Below are 22,454 nucleotides of genomic sequence, written 5' to 3' on the forward strand. Positions count from 1 at the left end.
TAACAGTAGTACTAGTAATCTATCTACATCTTTGGCAGCTATAATGAAATTTATATCATTTTATACAAATTTACATTACATTATTTACACATCACATTACTGATTTGTCCTATTTGGTATTAAAACTCCCTGTAGGATATGGACTCTTATTTCTCCATTGTGCAGATCAGGATACCCAACTCAGAGAGTTGACCTGAGTCACTCAAGACGATGCTTCTAGTGAGGGTGGAATCAGGCTGAGGCAGATTCTCTGGCCCGGGATCCCTCAGTCTGCCTATAATACAATGGTAGCAGTCATGTCTACCATATGTTGGTTATGTCACGGAAAGAGCCAGATGGATCTAAGTTTGAATCCTCATTCTGCCTTTTATTACCCATGTATTTTTAGGGCAGTCACTTTGGTTTCTCTAAGCTTCAGGGTTTTTTTTTTTTTTTTTTTAATGTGAAAAACAGGCTTGCTATTATCTACTGTATAAGGTTGTTGGGAATTAGAACAACCAAATGAGAAAATGTATGTCAAGCACCCACCACTTGGAAACTCATGAAATGATAGCTGATTTTTCTCTTATTTCTTAGTTGGAAAAGCCCCAATTTTAGAGATCTTCTGGTATTGCCCCCAGGGCTTCAAAGAATGTTATTCTTTAATAAATGTTAGGTGGAGAAAGTTTCCATGGCTAATCAAGCTTGGGAAGGATAGGTGAAACAAAACTGAAAGAGGTTCTTTTCTACAGAACTTATTTAATAGGCTAATAGATGATGTGAATCTTCTAGATTGGGATTTGTAGTAGCTTAAGTTCTTTTGACCACTGAATTCTCTTTAGTGGACCATAGCACATGACTAATGTTCATATCTAACTCATGTTAGATAGACATGCTAATCTAATCAAGCAAATTCCTTTGCTAGAGGAGGAAACTGGAGCCAAAGTGTGAACCAGAGAAGTGGCAGAATCAGGCCCAGAACCAGGCTTGCCTGACATCCTGAGTCCTCCTGAACAGACACCACTCGGCGTTAACATGGCTCCCTTTCTCCTGCAGCTCCTCAGAGGGTTAAAGTATGGACCGTCTTTGGGTAGGACAAAGGAAGGAAGGCAACTATGGAGGTGTCTTGTCAGAGAACATTCAAGAAATGACCAAAGAGATTCGGAGCTGGGCAACACCAAGCAAGCGGGCCAATGAATCCCAACTGTGGCATTTTTGCTTCTCATTAAGACCCTGAGTCCACGAGAGGAAGATGCTGAATTGCACACTTGCAGCCATAGTATCAGGCTAAAGAGACTAAGGAAAAGGCTGCCTGTTAATATCACTAACAGTAGCCCAGTCACAAAGCCATTTGCAGCCTGTCCGTATTTTACTGACATGAGCAATTACATGTCCTGTAATGGCAATGAAGCAATAAAATTTATGTCTTGTCATCTTTAACAAGATTAGACATAACCCTTCTCATAAATGTAATACCGAATGGAGATTTTTAAGAACGTAAGTATAGTTAAGGATCCTTGAGTTTATCCCTCATAGTTAATTAAAATCCTCCCCAAGAATTGGCAGATGATAGATAGAAGGATGTTGAACCTTTTTAATCCATGGGAGTGTGAACTAATGATTTTTTCCATACCTTGCTCAGCTTCAGCTGGATTTGTGACTCACATTTGTACCATATAGATTTCAGAAGAGAGGCGAAGGGAGTGACCCCTATTCCCGCAGCGATGCACACGCTCACTGGATACTGAAATACGTCCGTCAGTGCAGTTCCGAACGGCCCGTCCACCGCCAGCCTGCAATCACAAAGTGCAGCCCTGTGACATTCAGAACGCTCTGCTCTGGAAAACAAAGCCAGCCTCAAAGAACGCTCTGCTCTGGAAAACAAAGCCAGCCTCAACCGATGCTTTTCATAGGATGTGTTCACAACTGTGCACAGGAGGTTGGCTCTGTGCTTGAGGATGCCATGTTAGGAGAGCCTGGACTTAGCAGGAGGAAATGGGGGCCTGTCTCCTAGGGATGGGGGATGACCAGACAGGCCAGTCCAGGTGCCATTCACGGGAGGACAAAGCCTGGCTTCTCTGGCTCGAGCTCCCACCTCTTCCACATGGCAAGCTCTTACAATTCTTAGATGCTTGTTTTGGCTCCAGGCATCATGAAGCCTGGTAGAGGAGGCTTTTTCTTTTTCTTTTTTTCTTTCCTTTTCCCTTTCCCGTTCCCTTCCTCTTCATTTCCTTTCCTTTCCTTCCCTCCCCTCCCCTTCCCTTCCCTTCTCTTTTTTCTTTTCTGCAGCTGCCAGCAGAAGAATAAAGCAGAGGCAGAAGGTGGTTTAGAAGTCTTATCTCTTAACTCTTGCTAACGCGCTTCTCCTGTTTTTACTTATTCAGGCCCACATCTTAGTATATTCATATCATTTTAGTCTAGAAGTCATTCATTTGGAATAAATATGATTCTGAGATAATTTGTCAGTTATGTGGAATTTCTAAAGCTTGTTATTTCAGATGATGTGAACTCAAAATCTGGGTTTTTGTCGGAAATGGCACTGATGTCTTTGCTTAGCAAGTCTTTCTTTGTAAGGATGAAGCATATTTATTGAATGAATACAATTGTCTTTAACATGGTCCGGAAGAGACCAGCCCCTGGATTCTACTCCCTTTCTCAACAACAGTTCTCCACACTGGCTTTTCTTTCATTTCCTAAAATACATAGTACCCCCACCCCTCTTTTGCCCCGGGACCTCTGCATGTGAAAATCCAAGTAACCAGAAATACTCTGTCCCAGGTCCTCCCCACTCTCCCGACTTGGTTATTAGCTATCCTTTCATTAGGTCTTATCTGAATCATCATTTCCCTGGGGAAGCTTCACGGACCCCCTTAGACTAGGCTAAATCCCCTTTATATAATTTATAGCCCCATGTACCCGTCCTCTGGAGTCCTCATCACATTTGTAATTTTACAGTTTTCTGGGTGTGTGTGCATGATTTGATTTGCATCTATCTTGATCACTGGACCACGAGTTCTTTGGAGGGAGGAGACAGGGCTGTCTTTGCTCCCCTCAGCATCCCAGGGCCGTGCATGCTCTCTGGCATGGAGCTGTTCTATAACAATTCATTGAATAAATTGTAAAGGGAATATTTAAAATATTTTAGTCAGCAGAATGTATTAAATAACCTCAACTCTTCCAAAAGCACACATTTACATATGAACAAAGATATGCTAATTAAAAGGCTTCTAAGTTATTCATAACCATTCCCTAAAGGGTGTCTGTTGAAGGCACCCGAGGTTGGCCCATTTGGGCTTACTATGTGTTGATGAAAGTTCAATTGGGTTTTATTTTTAAATATTCCATATGCCAGACCTCCTAATAATTCAAATTAACTCTCCTCGAGTTAATCTTAATTAATAAGGCTTTATTACATATTGATATATGGAAATGGAAGAATAAAAATAAAAGGTCATTAACCAGAAAGGGTTAGTATCTCAGCCCACTGTAGATTAGTTTATAAATAATTAGATAAGGGGAATCGAGAGAGAAAAAATGAAACTGTCCAAGGATTAAAATGTCTTATTGTTAATTGTTTTTATAATTAGTTGTATTTGGGATTTATTTGACACTGATTTGAAAAGATAACAATGAAACCCAAAGAAGAATTGTGTCGTATAATCCACAGAAACCCATAATAAACACATTTCCACATAATTAAAATTGAGAATCTAAGTTGGAAAAGGCAGGAGAGAATATTTAGTCCAACTTCCCTGCTAATATAGTAATCCTTCCTTCCACAACCCCGAGAGCTGATCCCGTTCTGATGTTAAATTGCAGGGCACCTTGTTCCGTGTAGGGGCAGTTCAAAGCAGGTGATAGTTTTTCTCATGTCTCACTGAAATCTGTCTTCTGACAACTCACGCCACTAGCCTTCCTGAGAAACACATACCAGGTCTCTTCCCTTTCTTGTCTCAGCCCTTTAAGTGGTTGATCATGGCTATCATGACACCCTGATTGTTCTTTTTTTTGGACAAAAATGTCTCCATTTCTCAAGACCTCACAATCATGAATTGGCTTCCTTTGCACAAATTCTTGTTTATCTAGTTCACTCAGCTACTTCCTCTTTTATTCAGACACAGAGTTCAATGATGCAGCTTTTCCAGCATCTACACCGAGTGGTTCCTTGTTGCTTTCAGTCGGGAGCACACCCACCCACCTCATTGACCTCCAACCTCAACTGTTTGAGCCCACTGCCTGTGCTTCATCTACATGTTCTTCCTGTCTATCATCACTTTCACGGACATCTCTGCAGTACTTGACCTTTCTTAGTTTGCTCATAATAATAACTAACCTTTTCTTACTATGCAATATGTGAAGGGCTTTATAAGGACATTTATTCTTAAACAAAGTCCTAGATACTATTATCATCTTTATTTTACAGATAAGGAAACCAAGGCACACAGTTACATACATTCTCTAAGATCACACCCAAAACTGGGCTTTGAACCCAGGCTGTTGGATGTGGGTGTCCTTGGCTCTGGGCAGTAGGTTAAATCACTGAAAACTCTAGGATCAACTCTGAGAAATTCCTCCATTTTATCTCAGAAGGCAAAATCTTTTATTTTTTTATTTAAAAAAATTTTTAGATTTATTTATTTATTTGAGGCACGGGCAGAGGCAGAGGGAAAGGGAGGGAGAGAATCCTCAAGCAGACATTCCACGGAGTATGGAGCCCCACACAGGGCTTGATCCCACGAACCTGAGATTATGACCTGAGCTGAAATCAAGAGTCAGATGCTTCACTGACTGAGCCACCCAGATGCTCCTTTTTCCTGGGGCTGGTTTAAATCCTTTCTGGGTTCAAAACAGTGAAAAATTATAGTGCTCTCTCCCATGTGTTTAATTCAATTCAAAAGCGAAACAACTCTAAGAGATAAAAATCATCCAAGGAAGTCCAATAAAATTCTTGTTCTTAATATATTGAAGAGTTGAAGAAATTGTAGGGTTTTTTTGGTTCTACTGTTAATACATATGCCTACACAGATATAGAAGCAGAGGTCAAATGAACTTAACAAGTGAAGGGAAACTGCTCTGTTTCCAACAACTCATTTTTATTCATTTGATAAATATTTATTGAGTACCAACTAAGAGTTAGGGCCTATTCTAGGCACCAATAACAAAGTGAACCACATGGATAATGTCCCTTTTCTTATGGAACTTCCATTCTAGTGTGGGAAGATATAAGGGTAAACAGATAAACGCACAGAGATTTAATATGTCAGGTGGGGATAAGTACTATGCAGAATAAAGTAGGGCTCTGGACAAAGCGATTACTGAGAGTCAGTTGGGGGAGGTGAAGGAGCAGCCTAGCAGAAATCTGGGGAAGAATGTTCCAGATGGAGGAATAGCAGTGGTAAAGGTGCTCGGTGTGGGAGAAAGCCAAGAAGGCTGGAAGAATGGCTGAGTTCAAGGAGGGAGCAGGAGGTGGGGCAGTGGAGCCCAGGGAGGCCTGGGGGTCGGGGAGTGGGCATATGCTGTCAGGCCGTGAGCTGACAAGGCACCCCACAGATAGAAGGCATACTGACTCCTGAGAAACATGTTCCAAGTTCTCACTGGGCCATTGGCTGAAATGCTAGCTGGTTTGTGAAAGGCAAGTTTGGTTGATAGACTGGAGAACTGTATGCACTAAGAGTAGAGACCAGGCTAATAATAGGTTGGAAGTACTGATCTTGGCAATGCCAAAAGGAGGGCAGGGACGTGTGTGTGTATGTGTGTGTGTGTGTATGTCTAATTTTATTTCTAATTTTAAGCATTTGCACTGCATTCTGAATCTTAGAATTCTATTACATTACTTCCTTTCCCATGATTAAACAGAGAAGTTCTCAAATGCAGGAGGAATCAGGTGTTGTCAACTGACTAGGGGCTGTGGTCTGACAGGATGATGCTTGCACTTGGTTTGTTATCATTATCCCTCTTTAGTTCCAATGTTTGAAATGAAGGCGTGTGACTCTTTGTAGCCACTGAACACAAGCAAGCCCAGAACCGTACAGTCACAGTTCAGTGTCCTATGGGAGGGAGGAAAGAGGGACACTAAGCTGATTAGATTCTGTGCCTTACATTTATTCTAGTGCCTAGTTTGCCACCTGTATATATTTGTTAAAGTAAATGAGCTAAAGCATCCATACTGGGTCTGGTATTTATTAATTTCTCCACTAAATATTTACTCTGTATGCAATACATGTCCGACACTGCTCCAGGCACCAGACATAGACGGGAAGATAGGGAATGCCCCGCCCCCAGGAGGTTCCATCCCAAGCATATCCTGATAGTGTTCACTCCCTAATTTCTTCTGTCAGTGGCCACTGCTTGCTATTTCCCGACACCCTCCAAGGACGGCAGGAGAAGGAATCTCTTGATGCTTCTTTTGAAAGGTCAAATTCTTTCAAAATGTTTTTCTCAACCCTTTTTGTGTGTGTCCGTTTTCCTGGGGCCTTAAACATGGGTTTGGCCTGCCTCTTGGGTCATCCTGCTGGAAGAGTGGGGATCAACTTTAAGCCGTTTGTTTGCCAAAAGGAGCTAAGGAGTGCTCATTTACAGTGGGACCCGGGCTTGTCTGAATAGGATGTTGTCTTTGAATTGTGTCTCCCAGATTTCTAGGTTGAAGTCCTAAGCCCGGTACCCTAGAATGTGACCTTCTTTGGAAATAGGGTTGTTGCAGGTGTAATTAATCAAGTTAAGATGCAGTCCTACTGGAAGTGGGCAGGCCCTGAATCCAACATGACTTGGATTTATAAGAAGAGGCCACAGAGACATAGACACGAGGGGGGAGAACATCATGGGATGAAAGACAGAGAGTGCACTGCTGCAGATGCAAGCCAAGGAATGCTGGCAAACCCCCCAGAGCAGAGGGGGAGGCAGGGTAAGAGTCTCCCCGAAAGTTTTCAGATGGACCTCGGCCCTGCTGTCCTTTAAATTCAGCCCCTGAGTCTCCAGAACTGGGAGAGAATACATTTCTGTTGTTGCCGGCCACCCAGTTTGTGTTCCTTTGTTACCAAAACCCTAAGCAATGCATATGGATGTCATTTGTGCTTTTCCACCCTTCCCAGACTGACCCTCCGCACATCGACCTTGCAGCAAAATTAAGTTGTCTGCGTGCAGGTTGATGCTGATTGCATTCGGCCTCTCGAAGTTCTAGAGAGAAGAGGCAGTGTTTGGCCATCTCTCTATTTCTGGCACCTAGAGGAGGTTACGAGTACTTGTTGCATGCACACAAGCAGCACCCACAATGGCACAACTTTCTGGACCATTCGATCACTTTGTCACTCTATGAGTTTCAATCTGCAATTGTTTAGCTCTTTCTCCAGGGGATGGGGCCTGCCAGCCTCACTCTGACTGTAAAGCATCCTCCTTAGGAAGACCAAGCTAACAAATATAAAGACTTCAGACTGCAACAGCAAAACGCTCACAGGGCTGTCTTACTCATCGCGGGCTGTGTATAATTAGTCAAGTGTTGTTTTGGAGCTGAGAAAGCACAGTGCTCCTTCTTCCTGGATCACTGCCTGCCTTTGTTGAACGTTTGTTTTTTTTTTTTTTTTAAAGAAATGTACTTGCTTCTACTGGAAATCCACTAAATTAGACTCTATATAAGTCCTCAAATTTAAAGAATGGATTAAAACTTGCCATCTAGAATAAAGATATTGCTGGATTTGGGAAGCCTGTTGATGCACGAGATGACTTATTTGTTACACTCTTCTAAGTTATATGTAAAAACGAAATGGGCTCCAACCTTGGCAGGCTCCAGGGCTCCTGCGGGGCTGGTCCCTCTGCCCCGAAGGCCTTACATAAAGCTTCTGTCCAGTCTCCCGAGGCCCGGATGTGGACACTGAAGAAGTTCTCCTGAGGAGCGGAGGTGAGGGTGAAGGGGTGCCACTCCAGCCAGGATACGGAGGGGCACTGGATCAGGATGTACTGCCCCGGGTCCATTTTAAAGTTCCGCTTTTTCATGTGAAGTTCTAGAACTCCAGACGGGTGGCTCACCACCTAAATCAGAGCAAGAGAGTCGTTTGCCTTTTCTCCTCAGGTGAAGGGAGAAGACAATGGCTTTTGTCCACCAGAGGGTTTTACATTCTAGAACCAGCGTTTTTGAGGTGTCCTTTCAATCTGCCATTTGCTGTTACCTTCCAAGGATCTTTGCTGTCCCTTTTATATCTGGCTTGGCAACTCCAGCAAGCATGAAGCTTACCTCCTTCAGAGTGCCATCTGAAATTTGGGTAGCTGCACCATGTGGTGTCGGACACGTGATTTTATGTCCCCGACGGCCAAGGTCTCGCTAGTGCAGTTAACCAGGATCAAGATTAGAAGCCAGCGCATCAGACACTGCACTTAACGATGGTTAGGTTTATTAAAATACCCACCGAACCAGCTCCATGGTTTTAAAATGTAAGTCCTGTCTGTTACCGTTTCCAACGACCTGTATCTTTTCTCAATCCCTGGTGGATTGGGCCCTGTTATCTTTTCATTCTAAGTGGAAGACAATCCTCAAATTCACTGTGAAATGTTTCGCTTTGTTGTGTTTTTAGTCAGGTCTCATCCATGGTCCTGCTCAGGCTCTGAGTTTGAGGTGTACGGAAGGAGCCGGCAAAGACCCTCCTCGCTTTTTTAAGAGCCTTATGCTCAAGTGCTGCTTATTGGAAGGAAAGACCTGATTTCCCTTCTTCGATTTCCATCTTGTTTCCTGAAAAAAAAAAAAAAAATCTCTCTAGGCTCCCGTGTCTTCTTTTGTGGCAGGAGGTGAAAAGGAGCGAAAGTAAATGTCTAGATCCTGTGGCAGTATTTTTCCATTTGGAAGAGGATCTCAGCTCATTTTAATCATTAGTTCTGTTTCCCATCTCCCTACTGATATTTGTTCTGATTCTGCTGTTAAACTGTCTCCCTAGTAACGGCTCTAGTGGATTTCCAGAAGTTTTACTGTCTGGCTTTTGACATAGCCTGATATCCTTTGGTGCTTAACTTAAAAGCAGCAACATGGAAACAGCTTAAAACAGAAATATGAAGCAATTTCTATGCATCTGCTTTCATGAAGACAGTTAAGGAGAAAGGGGATTCTGTTAAAATTGTATTAGCAATATAGGTTTGGATAACAGAGCATTTCTTCTTGGACCTTTAAAACACCGGGGGCCAGGTCTTTGGTACTTTTCAGTCTCCTAGACATGTTTTCCATCTTCCTCCAGCATTTGGTAAATTGGAGAGCTGTGGGGAGGAGTGCAAGGTTGGAAAACACTCACTGGGGCCCTCACTCACTAGGTGGGGCTCCGTGTGGTCCCTCCCCTCTCACTCTGAACCTGAGGGTGACTATTCCCTATCCTCTGCTCAGTAGCTCTGAGTGGGAGTGTGTGTCCTTGAAAATGTCTATTATTTGTGTGTTTGCAAAATCGCCACTTTTATGTATTGAAGGAAGTGATTATATTAGAAGTTACCATAAGTAACGTAAACCAACCAAAGCTGACTCAGTCCCCCTGCCCATCTTCCCCAGCCCCCCAGTGAGAAACTGAAATAAAGAGCAAAACGGATGGTTCCTGGGCGGCACCATAACCTTTATCAAAATTCTGTGTACTGGTCTGGAGCCCTGATCCCCATCTTCAGTAAAATTAGTCACACTAAAAGATGTGCGGGATACAAGCAATTATTAGAACAGAAGATGGGCCTCTAAATTACAGACAGTTCTGCAATAAAAATGGCAAATTAAAAACTTGGGCTAATAAAAAATTTTCATCTACACTCAGGCTTTTATTCACACGTAAAGCTACACGCATACCTTGGTAATGACAACATCCTGTTGAAACCGCCAGAACCTAATTATTCTTTCAAACGCATATAAGACCACAGGGCCTAAAACCCATTTCCAAGCCTGTAGAGAGCAGCAGAGAGAGAGAGAGAGAGAGAGAGAGAGAGGAAAAGGAAATGAAAATAGAATCCAAATATTTTCAATTTGAACCAAATCAATATATAACATGATGGGATTCAGACATTTTCCTTTAACTTTGGGTCAGTTATCGACAATAAAGATATCTCCTTGTATTAAATACTATAACATTCAATTATTCCTTGAGGTCTACAAGCTTCTTTCAGAGATTAAACTCTTCTGTATTGGTTTTTATGCTTACTTGATCAATGATGTCTTTATGTAATTAGAAATAATTGAATTTGTAAAGAAATAGGAAAGCAGATTGATGTTTACGTTACATAAGATAGGGTCATAAATGCTCCCAACTCAGCCAAAGTCAAGGGCTTATACAGCTACATTCCTGAGCCAAAATAAGACATGGAGAATGAAATAAAAACATTGTGAACAGTAATTTTTTTGGGCCACCAATGCATCACAACTTGGGGGTCTGCCTGAAGAAGCACCCACCCATACACCCACACCCCCCCCACACACATTCACACACACAGCCATATCCAATGTTATCAGGAATAAGACATAAAGGTAGTGTCTCAGAACTTTAAGCGTGGGTTTACAGAATCAGAACAAAATCCTCCACAGTCTTCTGGACAATTGTGACAGCGAATATTTCGATTCTTAATAAATCCTTTCCTATGTTAACCTTTTATGAGAATAATCAGTATTACTGATGATCAGTTTGCCAGCAGGCTAGTCTTGTAACAATTACAAACATACACTTAAATGTGTGTGCAAACATACACTTAAAATGTTTGAAGACTTATACTAGGTCTGATACCAAACAACCCCACAAGGCATATGGTATTCTCTTTGTTTTACAGAAGAAGAAACTGAGGCTCAGCAAGATCAAACAGATTGTCCGGGTCACAAAGGTAATGAGGTGCACCAGAAAAACATGACCCCAGGGTCCGACCGCCTGGCCCGTGCACTTAACCACCAAATCGCGCTTCTTTCTGTCCTGTGCTGACATTGCTACTGAGCCCTGTTTTACAAAACATTAGAGACTCAGTCATTCATTGAATTTTGGGATGTTAAGGATTCTCTGAAATCTCATCTAATTCTTCATTTAAAGAAGAAAAAATCCCTGACTTTGTGGGAATTGGTAGAGTGGTGTAGGGAGACAGAACTCGATCCTGGGGGAGCTCAGACTGGAACTCAAGCCTTTCATAATTTCTCTAAATCCTCTGCTTGGGATTCTAAATGCACCTTGACCTTCCTGCTAGCACACTATCTTAGGAGCAGGAAGGATATCTCACCCTTTTGAACTCATGTTCACTAAAACCTTTCTGGCTGACTCACCGTCTTTATTGCTCCTTACTCTTGCCCATTATCCTGTTTTTTCTGTTCTGTTGATGGGTCACAAGCCCTTTAGTGTTATTTTTGCTTCTGTTTTCTTTCTTGTGTATTTCTCTGTTTACTGCTGGGTCTGTTTGCATGGCACCTCTGCTTACCTACATCAACACTCTTTGCTTTTTCCCTGGGAGCCTCTAGTTCGCCTGATAAAAGCTGGATTTATGCAGGCAACACAAAGCAATTTGACCCACTTATTCTTTTCTGCCTCAGTGGGGTTCAGCAACGTGTTCAGCATCGCAGAGAGAACAAAGCCTTTTGTCCACCTGTGCTGTGGGTGAGGCGGTATGATGAGCAGAGTAAGGGAGAAGATAGGAAGGGGTAGACATGAAGGATGGGGTTGGACCAAGGGAACGAATCCTTTGGTCTCCTGAGCTTGAATGAACCACAGAGTGTTTTGAGAATTGGTTTGGATATTTACAGAAAGGATAGCAAGAATGCAATTCTTTCTATGTGAGCTTCAAGAGATATTTGCAAAAATACTCACGTAGTCTCTATGTACTTTTACAAATAATCTTCCACGCCCATTTTAGAAAGTTTTAGACATCGCACACTTCAAGTCAGTCATGGTCTCCGATTCTTCCATATTGATAAAAATGGAATGGATTATTTTCCCTTGTACAGTTAGTCAGGAAGGAGAATGTAAGCTATGAATCCTTGGCTCTATCTCTACTCTAGTATATAAATTGATCCAGGAGGAGAAAGCCCAGTTTGGGTATACCGTGATACTCCTGGAGCCCCTGGAGGCTAGGGAATGAGGGACAGGAGTGGCCAGAGGTGACTATTGGGTTATCCTGCAGCAACGACTGGGACAGACAAGTGTGAGTAAAGACAGAAGGAGGCCAGGCCCCAGGGCAGGAGGGGCGCCTGAACTGAGTCTCGAAAACCTGGCCTCTGATCTTGGGGTTACCATCCCTCCACCTAGGCCTTGTGGCAAATCTTGGGCCTTTTATGTTCAAGTTTTCTGTTTTGTAAAATAAGAGTGTTGGAGAAAATGATTGGTTGGCTTTTCTCCAGGCTCTTAAATGTTTTAGCTTTATTCACAGAGATAAATACAGTGTCAGGGGTATGTTCTCAAGGAAAGCAGTAGAGAGTGGACAAAGTGAGGGGTGGGAGAAGGCTGGAGCTTCAGAATGAATGTTGAAGAGAAGAGAGATGAAAGTTCATGGCCACAAGAACTCTGGTTTCTTGGTGTGGCTTTCCCTGGAATGCCTTTTGTGACCACAGGGAAGAAACCAAAACTTGGGCTACAAGTTCTCCGTCTGTTACATAAAGGGGCAGGGCTATTTAATATCCAAGTTTCTTTAATGCTAAAATACGCTATGGCTTCTTTGCTTTATTTTTTCTTCTCAAAAAATACTCAAAAAGTCATGGTACAGTGAATATTTTATGATGGAAATAAAGCTACATTGATTTAAAGCTGCAATAATGAAACTTGTTTCTTACACTTTCACTCCAGGTTTTTCATTCCTACCAGAAAATAAGAACACGCTGGCTCTGATTTTATTTTATGTGTGTGTTTATAAACGGCCTCTTTTTCTAGACAATAAGATTTCCAGGGGAAGGAACCATGTCTCTGCATCCTGAGTCTAGTGCAACTCCAGGCACATAAAAAAGAAAAAGTTTGCTGTAATAACTCTACCTCAGTTAAAGCTTCCTCCTCTACTGTTGATATCATGCCCTAATAATTTAAAAAACATTAGCCTTATTATTATTATTATTATTATTGTCACTTGTTGATGCTGTAGTCAAATAAAATAAGGTGCTTCTTTGGCTAAGGAAAACCAGGCTTCTTTTGAGACCAAGTTCCTTGCGCAACTCTAGACTCTGGAGCCTCGTATGTGTCCGTGAGTTGGAGACAGAAGGGGGCTGAGGGTATAATTGGTTCCTTTGATCAGTTCAGTGTCTCCGTGGTGATGTACAAAAAGCATTCTCCCTCCTAACATGGGCAGTAGTGCACCACTGAAGGTGAATTGATAAATGTTCTATCGATGAAAGAACTGTGAAAAGACAGTTAGGAGAGGCAAAGAGGAAGAGACGGGTAGATGTAGTGCAGTGAAGTGCAAGAGCCCTTCTTTGTCCTTGGGATGCCTTCTAGATTCAGTGTCTATAAGACATCAGAGAGAATATTGTACATTCAGCCAAGCAGTAATTGTACGACTCACATAGGCTTTGAATCAGGATCCATTAAAAATAATGAGAAAGAGTGACAACATGAGTTTGGGTGTGCAGGGAGGTGTAGCAGGGGAGAGTTAACAGAGAGATGGGTAAGTTCTCCCCTTTTAATAGTAATTAATGTCAGCATCTGCTGCTGAGCCAGCTATGGTCTGTATTCATGAGGTGTGGGAGAATATTGATTTTTTTATTTTTTATGGAGATGCTGTAGCTGAAGATTTTTGGGAGGCATTTGTGTTCCTCATTAATATGCAGGCTGGGTCGTGGCTACCAATAGTTGAGTTTAAGACAGAGACAATCTATACTGACCATTAAAAGAACCATAGTCTAATGGGCACATCTATTCCGGTTCGGTTTTACACATTCCCCCTAGCAGTTTTCACTTTTAAAATCCAGTGTTTAATTTAATATATTCGAGGATTTTAGAAAAAATCCATCCTTAGAGTCTTCATAAGTTCATGACTTCATTTCCTGAATCCCCCACCATTTATATACTATTATCTCATTTTTAATGACACATATTTTGGGGGCACTGTTTCCTTCTAGTTTTAATCTGCTGGCTTCATTGATTTGCTTTTATGCATCACCCAGCTGCCCGATGGTTTGCATTGTATGAGGATTCCTGAGGTGACCAAATAGGGTCATTATTTCTATTTACCTATGCCACAAACTGTAATGATGACAGCAAGCCCAGGAAATCTTACTTTTGAGATCTTGTGGACATTATCGTCTACTCTAATGAATTTGGTCTCCTTTTGTCTACCATCATTATTTCAGTCATGGGAGCTTAATTAGAACAGGAAGTAAATGCACCTAATACCCCAATTTTTTGATTCCCAAAGTTGCAGAAAGCAAGAAGGCAAGCTTAATAAAGAGGGCATGCTTCTCATTTGGTTGTTGCTTAACGTTCGTTGGAGAAGTGGTGCTATTAATTCCCAGAATGGCGAGGGCAGTTCTGCAGGGGGACGGGGAGTTGAACTTGCTGAGCTGAGGGTGGCAAGCCAGAGCGAGATGTTGTACAATCCGCCATAACAGACATCCACATTTAAATGTGAGTGCAGGAGCACATTTCAAAACGGACAGAATAATTTTGGCAGTAAACCTCTTTTAAAATGATCCATAACTAGATTTCTCCATTAGCACACTTAATAAAGAGTTGGCTTTGTCTAGTGGTGACATGGGCTGTTCTTTTTCTCCAGCATATAAAGCTCTATCTAGTTCTTTTAACTATGGAGACAGCTATTTTTTTAAAAGCTCTTGGGTTCACTCTTACCGAAGGCTCCTTGCCAGAAAATTGAGGCATGGGGCATGGGGCTGCCTTCTGCCATTGAGCGTAGTGGTCTCTACAGAAGGTGACGTTGTGCTGCAGTTGACTCTCGGGAGTTTGGCCTCGAACAATCCGACTTGCCGTTAAAACAAAACAAAACAAAACAAAACAAAAAACAAAACAAAACCTAAACATTTAAAATTGATTTTGTGCAGTCTGGTGATACCACAGATATATATTCTACAGTGGGCTCTGGAATAACACTTCAACTGTCTTGAAACTCAGGCTGTCACTCATTTCTCTCAGCGTCTTTAAAAATAGGAATTTAAGAAGCTTCAAGTAACTTTGAAGATCCCAGAAAAGAAGTGCCCCTCTGCGGTATCCTGTGTTAAATTGAAAGTGTCTATATTAGAGAATTCATAATGAAGGGAAATTGTTTGAACACATCCTTTTGTAGACTGTTGAATTTAATTAGGTTACATCTCGTCCTGATTGCTGATTCGGGCTAATTGGCTAACTTTGTACTATTTGGGTCTTTTGCAGATTTATTTAACTTCTACCCTTTTTGGTTTGTTTCTGAGCACCTAGAAGTTTTCAAGTGAAGGAGTCAGAAGAAGTGCCCTGAATAATGATATTTTTTTTTCCCCCAGTGACCACTAGCAGGAGTAGTGTTTGATAGGGTCAAAATAGGTCAGTGGGAAGTATGTCTTCAGGACTACATGATGAATTTGAGGGCAAAAAGGAAGACTGCCTTCGTGAATGGAGCACTGGATCAAGAGTCCTGTAATTCTGCTATATTATATTTGCCACAAATGCAGCGCTGACTGACTTTTGACAAGTTGTTCCTCGATTTCCCCATTGGTGCACCGGGCTGCAAAACCTAAGAATTGAGGTCATGTAACCTGGGAGTTACTCAATTCCTAGGTGTTTATGAATAAAAACCATTGACTTATTTTTGAGGAACATGGTACTCACAGACTGAGAAACTTTAGCATCACAAAGGCTCGTGTTCTAGGTAGTCTGTGGAGTAACATGTCCCCTTTTGCATCGTCCGGCATTAGAGGAGGGAGGGGCAATGACCCTGGGGACCTCAGACCTCAGCCTGGAGAACTGACATTTTGGCTTTTGTCCCAGTCTGTGTTGTGGAAGGCATCCAAAGCATCCCTTTGAGTTAGATGAGCATAACTATCTGTGACTCTCCCATGAAATGTTGATGCCCAGACATGGGAAGGGTGAATAATAAATAGGAACTAGAGGAAAAGATTCTGTAAATTTTAACACCATCATTCTTAAGCTTTAGGTAACAGTCTCTATATTATCTAAACTTCAGAACATTTCACAAATGCAGTATCTTTTTAAAAATTAAAAAAATGTTATGTCTTCATCTACGCTATCCCATAATAGAAAGATTAGTGGGCTTTAACACATTCCAATAATCCTCCTTTACTTGGCATTTTGTATAGAATTTGCAAATTACTTTTTGCTGTAAACAGTAGCTGTAGAATACTTCAAGCTGAGAGGATTAAATGAAGCCCTTATCCCAAAATAAGCCTTTCAACTAAGTTAAAATGACTAAAATATTTCATCTTATGAAATGTTATTCGGATATTAAAAAAAAATCTCCAATGCAACACTGGCCCATTGAAATCCTCTTGTGTGAATGCAGGGAGGTAGGATCCGGGGACGTGTGCATGATTTTTGAGACGAGGAGCTCTAGACCCATGTGGATTATGAAGAGTCTCTCAAATGTGCTACAGGGATTAATGCCCCAGCATCAGAAGAATCCACAGAGAAAGGGAGGACTGGGAGTCTTTGGGGTGGAGTACTTTGGGACCATCCATCCTGCTCCCCGAAATATAGAGAGTCAGGATGGGGGATCAAGCATCAGAAAAGCCAACTGCTGATCTTTTAAAGACTAGAAAGCCATTAGCCAGGCAGCAGCATAAATAGGAACATTGACTGACTAGGATTCTAAGGATGAACAGAGGAATTGGCAGTAAAAATGCCCCGGGGGAGCAATGCTTCCTTCTACAATGTCTGCGCATCTGATGAGCTGGTGGATGGTGGGGAGCCGTGGCAGCAGCAGAAATGACCTCCTTCAGGAAGTAGAGGGCTGAGCTGGAGGGAGGCCGTTATTCTGGGGAGGAGGAACGGAAGTGGCTTATCACGCAGAGCTGCCCTAGGGCCCTGCGTGAGCCCCTCTGTCACCCTGTTCTCTGTGCCTGGCCATGCCCCGCAGTCTCTGTGGCCGAGCTCTTCCAAGTCAGGGCAGAAGCAGAGCCCCCTCCAGGCTCAGCAGCTGCAATGGAGGGAGAAAAAAGTGCAAGAGAGGGGATGTGCTGGTACACATTCCTACAGGTGTGGAGGAATGTTTCCCGGGAGCCAGTGAAGAGCTGTTCTGCAGGGCTTGTTATCAGAAAAGGCTGGGTTGTCTGAAGACGGGCGCCCTATGTCCGACTCTGGCATTTATTTGTCCTGGGACCTGGAGTGAATCACTTAACCCCCTAGACCTGTTTCCTCCTTATGAAATAGGAATAATATCACCCTCTTTATTGGACAGGACTGTTGTTGGGATCAGATGGATCATGCACACGGATGTGCTCTGAACATTGTGATATGGAAAAAAAAGGCATCGTTTTATGAAATAATTAATGGGGGACAAACTAGTGAATAGACATCAATGGGTTAGTTGGTCCAGAGTCATTTCGAGACTATTTAAAGAACTGAAAACATTGTATTTGAGCAGCGCTACTCTAGTTTCCTGATGCAGAAATCAATAGTGTCAGGCATGTGTTGAATACCAGAACGGCGTTGTATGAGATGTTCGGGCAAGAAGGAATCCTAGAAGTCAGATGGGGAAACTGAGGTCCATAGAATTTGAAGGACTTGCACATGGCCAAGTGACTAGTGGCAGAGCCTAGCTCTGACTGCCGTTGGGCACACCGTTCCCTCCCCCACACCAGGTTTCCCAGTGGGTGGTTCTGGTTAAGCAGAAATGACATCTGGGTGTCGGAAATATATACCCTGACTAATCCCATGTAATTTGGATTGTGAAAATATGTTCTGAATGAAACACAGATCTATTGTTTTCCAGCACTCATTAAAATTTCTGCATCTTATAAACATGTCAAGACTCCCCAAGAGAGTTAGCAAGAAAAATAAAGATATTACTTCACCATCTATGTTGCTTATTTTCAGTTACTAAAAAAAAGGTGTTTGCCCCAGTGAATGTTCTTTTCCGTACCTTCTACGTGTCCTTTAGTCCCTGCCAGTGGTGTTCCTCCATCCGAAAGGCTTTTTAAGATGATTTTGAGGATCACAGACATAAAATCTTACACTTTGAGCACACTATGGACTTACCCAGCCCCATGGATAGCCAGACTGATAAAGAAGATGATGAACACATGGTGGGTGTACCAGAACAACTCATAGGAGACCTGTCTGATGAACTCGGTGGAAGAGGTCATGATCAAGATTAAAGCCAGAGAGATGATCAGGCCAGTAACACCCGCGATTGTCGTTAGCAATTCAGTGATGGTGTTCTAAAAGAAACAAGCACCATGACATTGATATCTTAGTTCTACTTTTCCATTTTAGGGTCAATATTTGAGAGTTCAAGCAGGGGGTAATTTAGAGTGTTCTCATCAGGAGCATATTAGCCTCAAAAAAGGGGTCCCCATATGACTCAAGATGGAAGCTTCCTTGTCCTTTCCTTTGCCCCGTTTGATGGCAGACATTTGCTTTGCTCCAATGGAATTGGAATGCCACTGATCATATACATGTTTTCCATCAGTATAAATCAATGTTCCTGTCAAAGTTATTATGCTGAATTGAAATGAAGACAATATATGAAAATGCCTTTTAAGATAAAATCCTGCAAAATAAATCCAAGTTTCAAGTTTTGAATCTTTAAAATAAAAATGTGGATTGCCATGCCTAATTGCATTTTAACATTAATAAACACTTTTTTGGAGAGATCCCTCAGGGGCATTCCTAATAAAGCAGCTGCATATTCTGTCCCCCTGGTAGTTTTTCCTTGCTCTTGCTTTTTAATTGGAAGGACCATGACTTGCATTTCTTTCATGCCACCTTGGGAGGCTTGGAATAAGGCTTTGTAAATCCTAGGTGATCAATAAAGATACAGCTATTCTTATCTGGCAGACACTGCCAAAAGACCAGCATTCTGACCTATGAGTGTAAGGGATGGTTAAAGAGCCTTTTAGAATATGAATCACAAAGCACTTTGTATTTACTGTGAGTTTTCCATACTCTTGCCAAGTCATTAGTATTCATACGTTGTGTTACTATCGTTGAGACGACTGTGAGCTCAATAAACTCACACTGTATCTTTTGTCACTAAAATCTCATTAATTTGGGCTGCTTTGAGATCTCAAGGTAATTTGGACAGGGACTTCTCCTTGTTTATTTTTTTTTCTTCAAAGAGCAAATAGTTGAAATAAAACTGAAAGGGCTATCTCTAAAACATTTAAAAGATTTTTTTTTGCAAGTGTACTCAGGCATTTTAGAAATCCATTTATATCATAGGATGTGCTAATTTCAAATCATCCTTCTTTGCTTATTAAAGCAAGTCCCCACTTCCCTTTTCTTGCAACATTTTTTTATAGACTGGTTTGAGTAGCCATGTATCTTCTAAAATAATCCCACTGCATCTCTTTAAAAATACTCTGTAATGTACACTTTGTGTTACGGATACTTTCTCCAAATGTACCAATTTGTATTATTGATCTTTCTCCAAATACCCTAAAGTAGAGGGTTTCTTGAACTTAATTAGCACTTACATAGTAGATTGCTTCTAAAATTTTGAGAAAACTATATTGGGAGTAACTTAATTATCTTGTTAAATTGCTTTCAAAGTACTTATAATAAATACTATTCATTGTATGGTCTTTTCAAAATATTGAGGGTTATTCTTGGTTGTCTGTAACAATGAGCTCTCCAGAGCCTTAGTGGGGAAAAGTGTTAACCCCAGTAGGTGCCAAGGTAAATACTGTGGCTCAAACGAGGGATCCCCAAAGGCCTTCCCACAGGCTTATGGCATCTGTGTTTTTGACTTATAATGTTGAAACTTGTGCTTCTGATTGTTGTCTGCTAAGAAAATGTAGCTCTACTTGATTAATGGCCTGATACTGGAAATGATCTTAGGATAATTAGGGACATGCCATAGAAGAATTTCCCCAAAAAGAGACTCTGAATTTTGCTTCTTCAAATAAGGCCGCATGGGCAAAAGGGTCATGAAAGAGATATTTCCATGGCTGGAGTGCATCGTCTTCGGGTTTTTCTTGAGCAATACCAATTTTTTAGCCTGGTCAACATGGTGGATGCCTATTTCAACAGGGTAGTACATGATCTAATATTTTGATCAACCAGAACAAAAGGGGTAGGAGGTGGATGATGGGAGAGGAATATCTTAATCTCTGCAGGTGGATTTCTGGAGCTACATTTTTGGTTTTCTTTTTGTTTCCCACATGTGCTGCCATTCTGTGCACACAGATAATTAGCATTAATGATGTCACTAGCCATGCAGGTCTGATTATGAAATTAGCTACTCTGCCCAGTATCTGATTTGGCAAATCAGCCAGGCACATTGTGTGCCAAAATACGACACGGGAGAAGAGATCCAAAAACAATTTGCAAGTTGAAGATGAAGACATCCAATTTATAATCCCTCGATTTAGATGGCACTTCACATTCTTTATGATTCCAACACCAACAAAAAAATATCTAATCATGAGTTGCTTTAAAATTTAAAGTATCAGGGTTTTAACAGGTTACTGCATTTCCTGTTTAGGTGTATTTGTTATGTTTTGCTATAAACTAATTAAGTGACATCAGTTTTTCCACTTGCTCATAAACTCTTAGCAACATTTATGAAAAAATAGCTTTTTAAAAAAAATAGTGAAACTGATGTTAACATTTGGCAGAAACTTCTCTCCAGCTCTTTTATTAATAGCTTTTGAAACAGAGTGTTCCTGATAAAGTGATCGGAAAAGGAAGGACTTTTCAGATGAGAAACTAGGTAGCATGCAAGGACTCACTGTGTGGAAGGTTCGGATGGGGTTGAGGTAGCTCTCATTGGGGGCGTTGCCAAGTTTGGAAAGCACAGCGAGAAGTCCCTCTGCATGGGCTGACTGGCTCCAGTGGTAGCGCTGTAGGTTGCACAAATGGGCGACGATGTGGATGGCTACGGTTGAGGAGCTGACATCAGACATGCGCCATATGGATTTCTTCCTTTATGGCTACTCAGAAACACAATGCCTCTATGGTCAAGTTTCTCTGTTCTGGTTTTTGTAATCTCCAAAGAGTGATTTATTTGTGCATCTTTCACACTGTCTTGAATGGAGTGGATTGACTAGTTCTAAAGGTAAGGTGGGATTAGCCACATCTATTTTAATTATTTGAAGAAATAAAGTAAATCTCAATTCCCCTTAATTTAATTATAAACACATGCTCCCTCTGCAAGTGGAATAGGTATCAGGACGTTACAACATAATTATATACATGTTCCATTATATATATATATATATATATATATATATATAACTCCATATTTTATATAGAACACATTCTGTTTTATATATACGTATATAGATTCCATATTTTATATCTTATGTAATATGTTTTCCAAGCAATCACAGAGCATTATTCTAGAGTACTGTATTTCATACATATGGACATCTGTGCATATGACACATACGATAGATACCAGGGAAGAGTTTTTGTTCTCTTTCAGACATTGTACTTTCTATTCTTCCTTTATATATTTCACTGTATATGTATATTCGCTCCTACACATATACACAATATCTTTACATGTGTTATTCCTAGAGGATAGAAATAAGTTAGTTTTTATAGAACTAATCCTCTCCGTATATTCTGAAGAAGAAAACTCAGCTTTCTAATTCTGAGAATTGGTGATGTCTAAACTCTAAATGAAGAGAATAAACTCAGGAATACAGCATAACTTAGCCTGAGGAGCCTGTGCCCAATGCCACGCTTTTCTGTCTTGTAAAATCTGTGGGGAGGCTAGCAGTCACAACATCCAGACAAGGACCTCCTCCTGATGCTTTTCCTGCAAATGAAAGCCCTATTGGGTGACCCATTGATACCAGCCATTGGGACCAGATTCAAGTGTGAAATGAGAATTCATTACCCAGCATGTAGATAACTTCCCATTTGATACCTTTTTTTCCCCCTCCACCATGAAAAGCAGAAGTGACTACTACTATTATACGGTCTCTACACATTGTAGGCAAGTTCTGGAATCCTCCATGGCTGTCCATTGTGGGTTGAGGTGCTGGGAGTTGAAAGAAAAAGGGGCAGCGAAACTTCTGAGAATATTGGTGGTATTTTGGTCCCTGTGGTCCTAATAGCAGACTTATTTAGAAATACCATCTGCTATTTAGCTTTACTCTCTGTCCCCTGAGTTTCTTTGATCAGAGCCATTCCCTTTTCTGCTCTGCAAAGTTGTTTTCATGCTTTAAGACCCAACTCAAAAGTTGTTTTCTATCAAAGTTGTTTTCAATTCCACAGGCACCAATGATACCAATGATACAGCAATGATTTAATTATAACATTTCCCAGACATTATTGTTATGAGTATTTATTTACACCTATGTTGCCCAATGGACTCTCATGCCTCAAGATTTATTCATCTTGTAACCTCAACACTTGGCACATTGCTTACTACCAGTATATACTTAATAAGAATTTGCTGAGAGA

At 41.3% G+C, this 22,454-nt stretch overlaps 1 protein-coding gene across 1 annotated transcript in view; it reads right to left on the minus strand.

Annotated features, from left to right (window-relative positions):
- NOX3 (NADPH oxidase 3) overlaps positions 1-22,454 on the minus strand; it is a 55,199-nt gene that overhangs the window by 24,574 nt on the left and 8,171 nt on the right. The window contains exons 5-10 of the mRNA XM_025861524.1: positions 20,771-20,916; positions 18,075-18,256; positions 14,721-14,850; positions 9,776-9,868; positions 7,748-8,001; positions 1,613-1,772 (exon numbers count right to left, since the gene is read on the minus strand). Coding sequence (XP_025717309.1) covers positions 1,613-1,772; positions 7,748-8,001; positions 9,776-9,868; positions 14,721-14,850; positions 18,075-18,256; positions 20,771-20,916 — 965 coding nt within the window. The remainder of the gene's footprint in view (positions 1-1,612; positions 1,773-7,747; positions 8,002-9,775; positions 9,869-14,720; positions 14,851-18,074; positions 18,257-20,770; positions 20,917-22,454) is intronic.

The sequence above is a fragment of the Callorhinus ursinus genome, unplaced genomic scaffold (assembly GCF_003265705.2).
Source record: "Callorhinus ursinus isolate GAN/ISIS: 27379988/994484 unplaced genomic scaffold, GSC_fseal_2.0 scaffold6, whole genome shotgun sequence".
NCBI classification, from domain to species: Eukaryota; Metazoa; Chordata; class Mammalia; order Carnivora; family Otariidae; genus Callorhinus; species Callorhinus ursinus.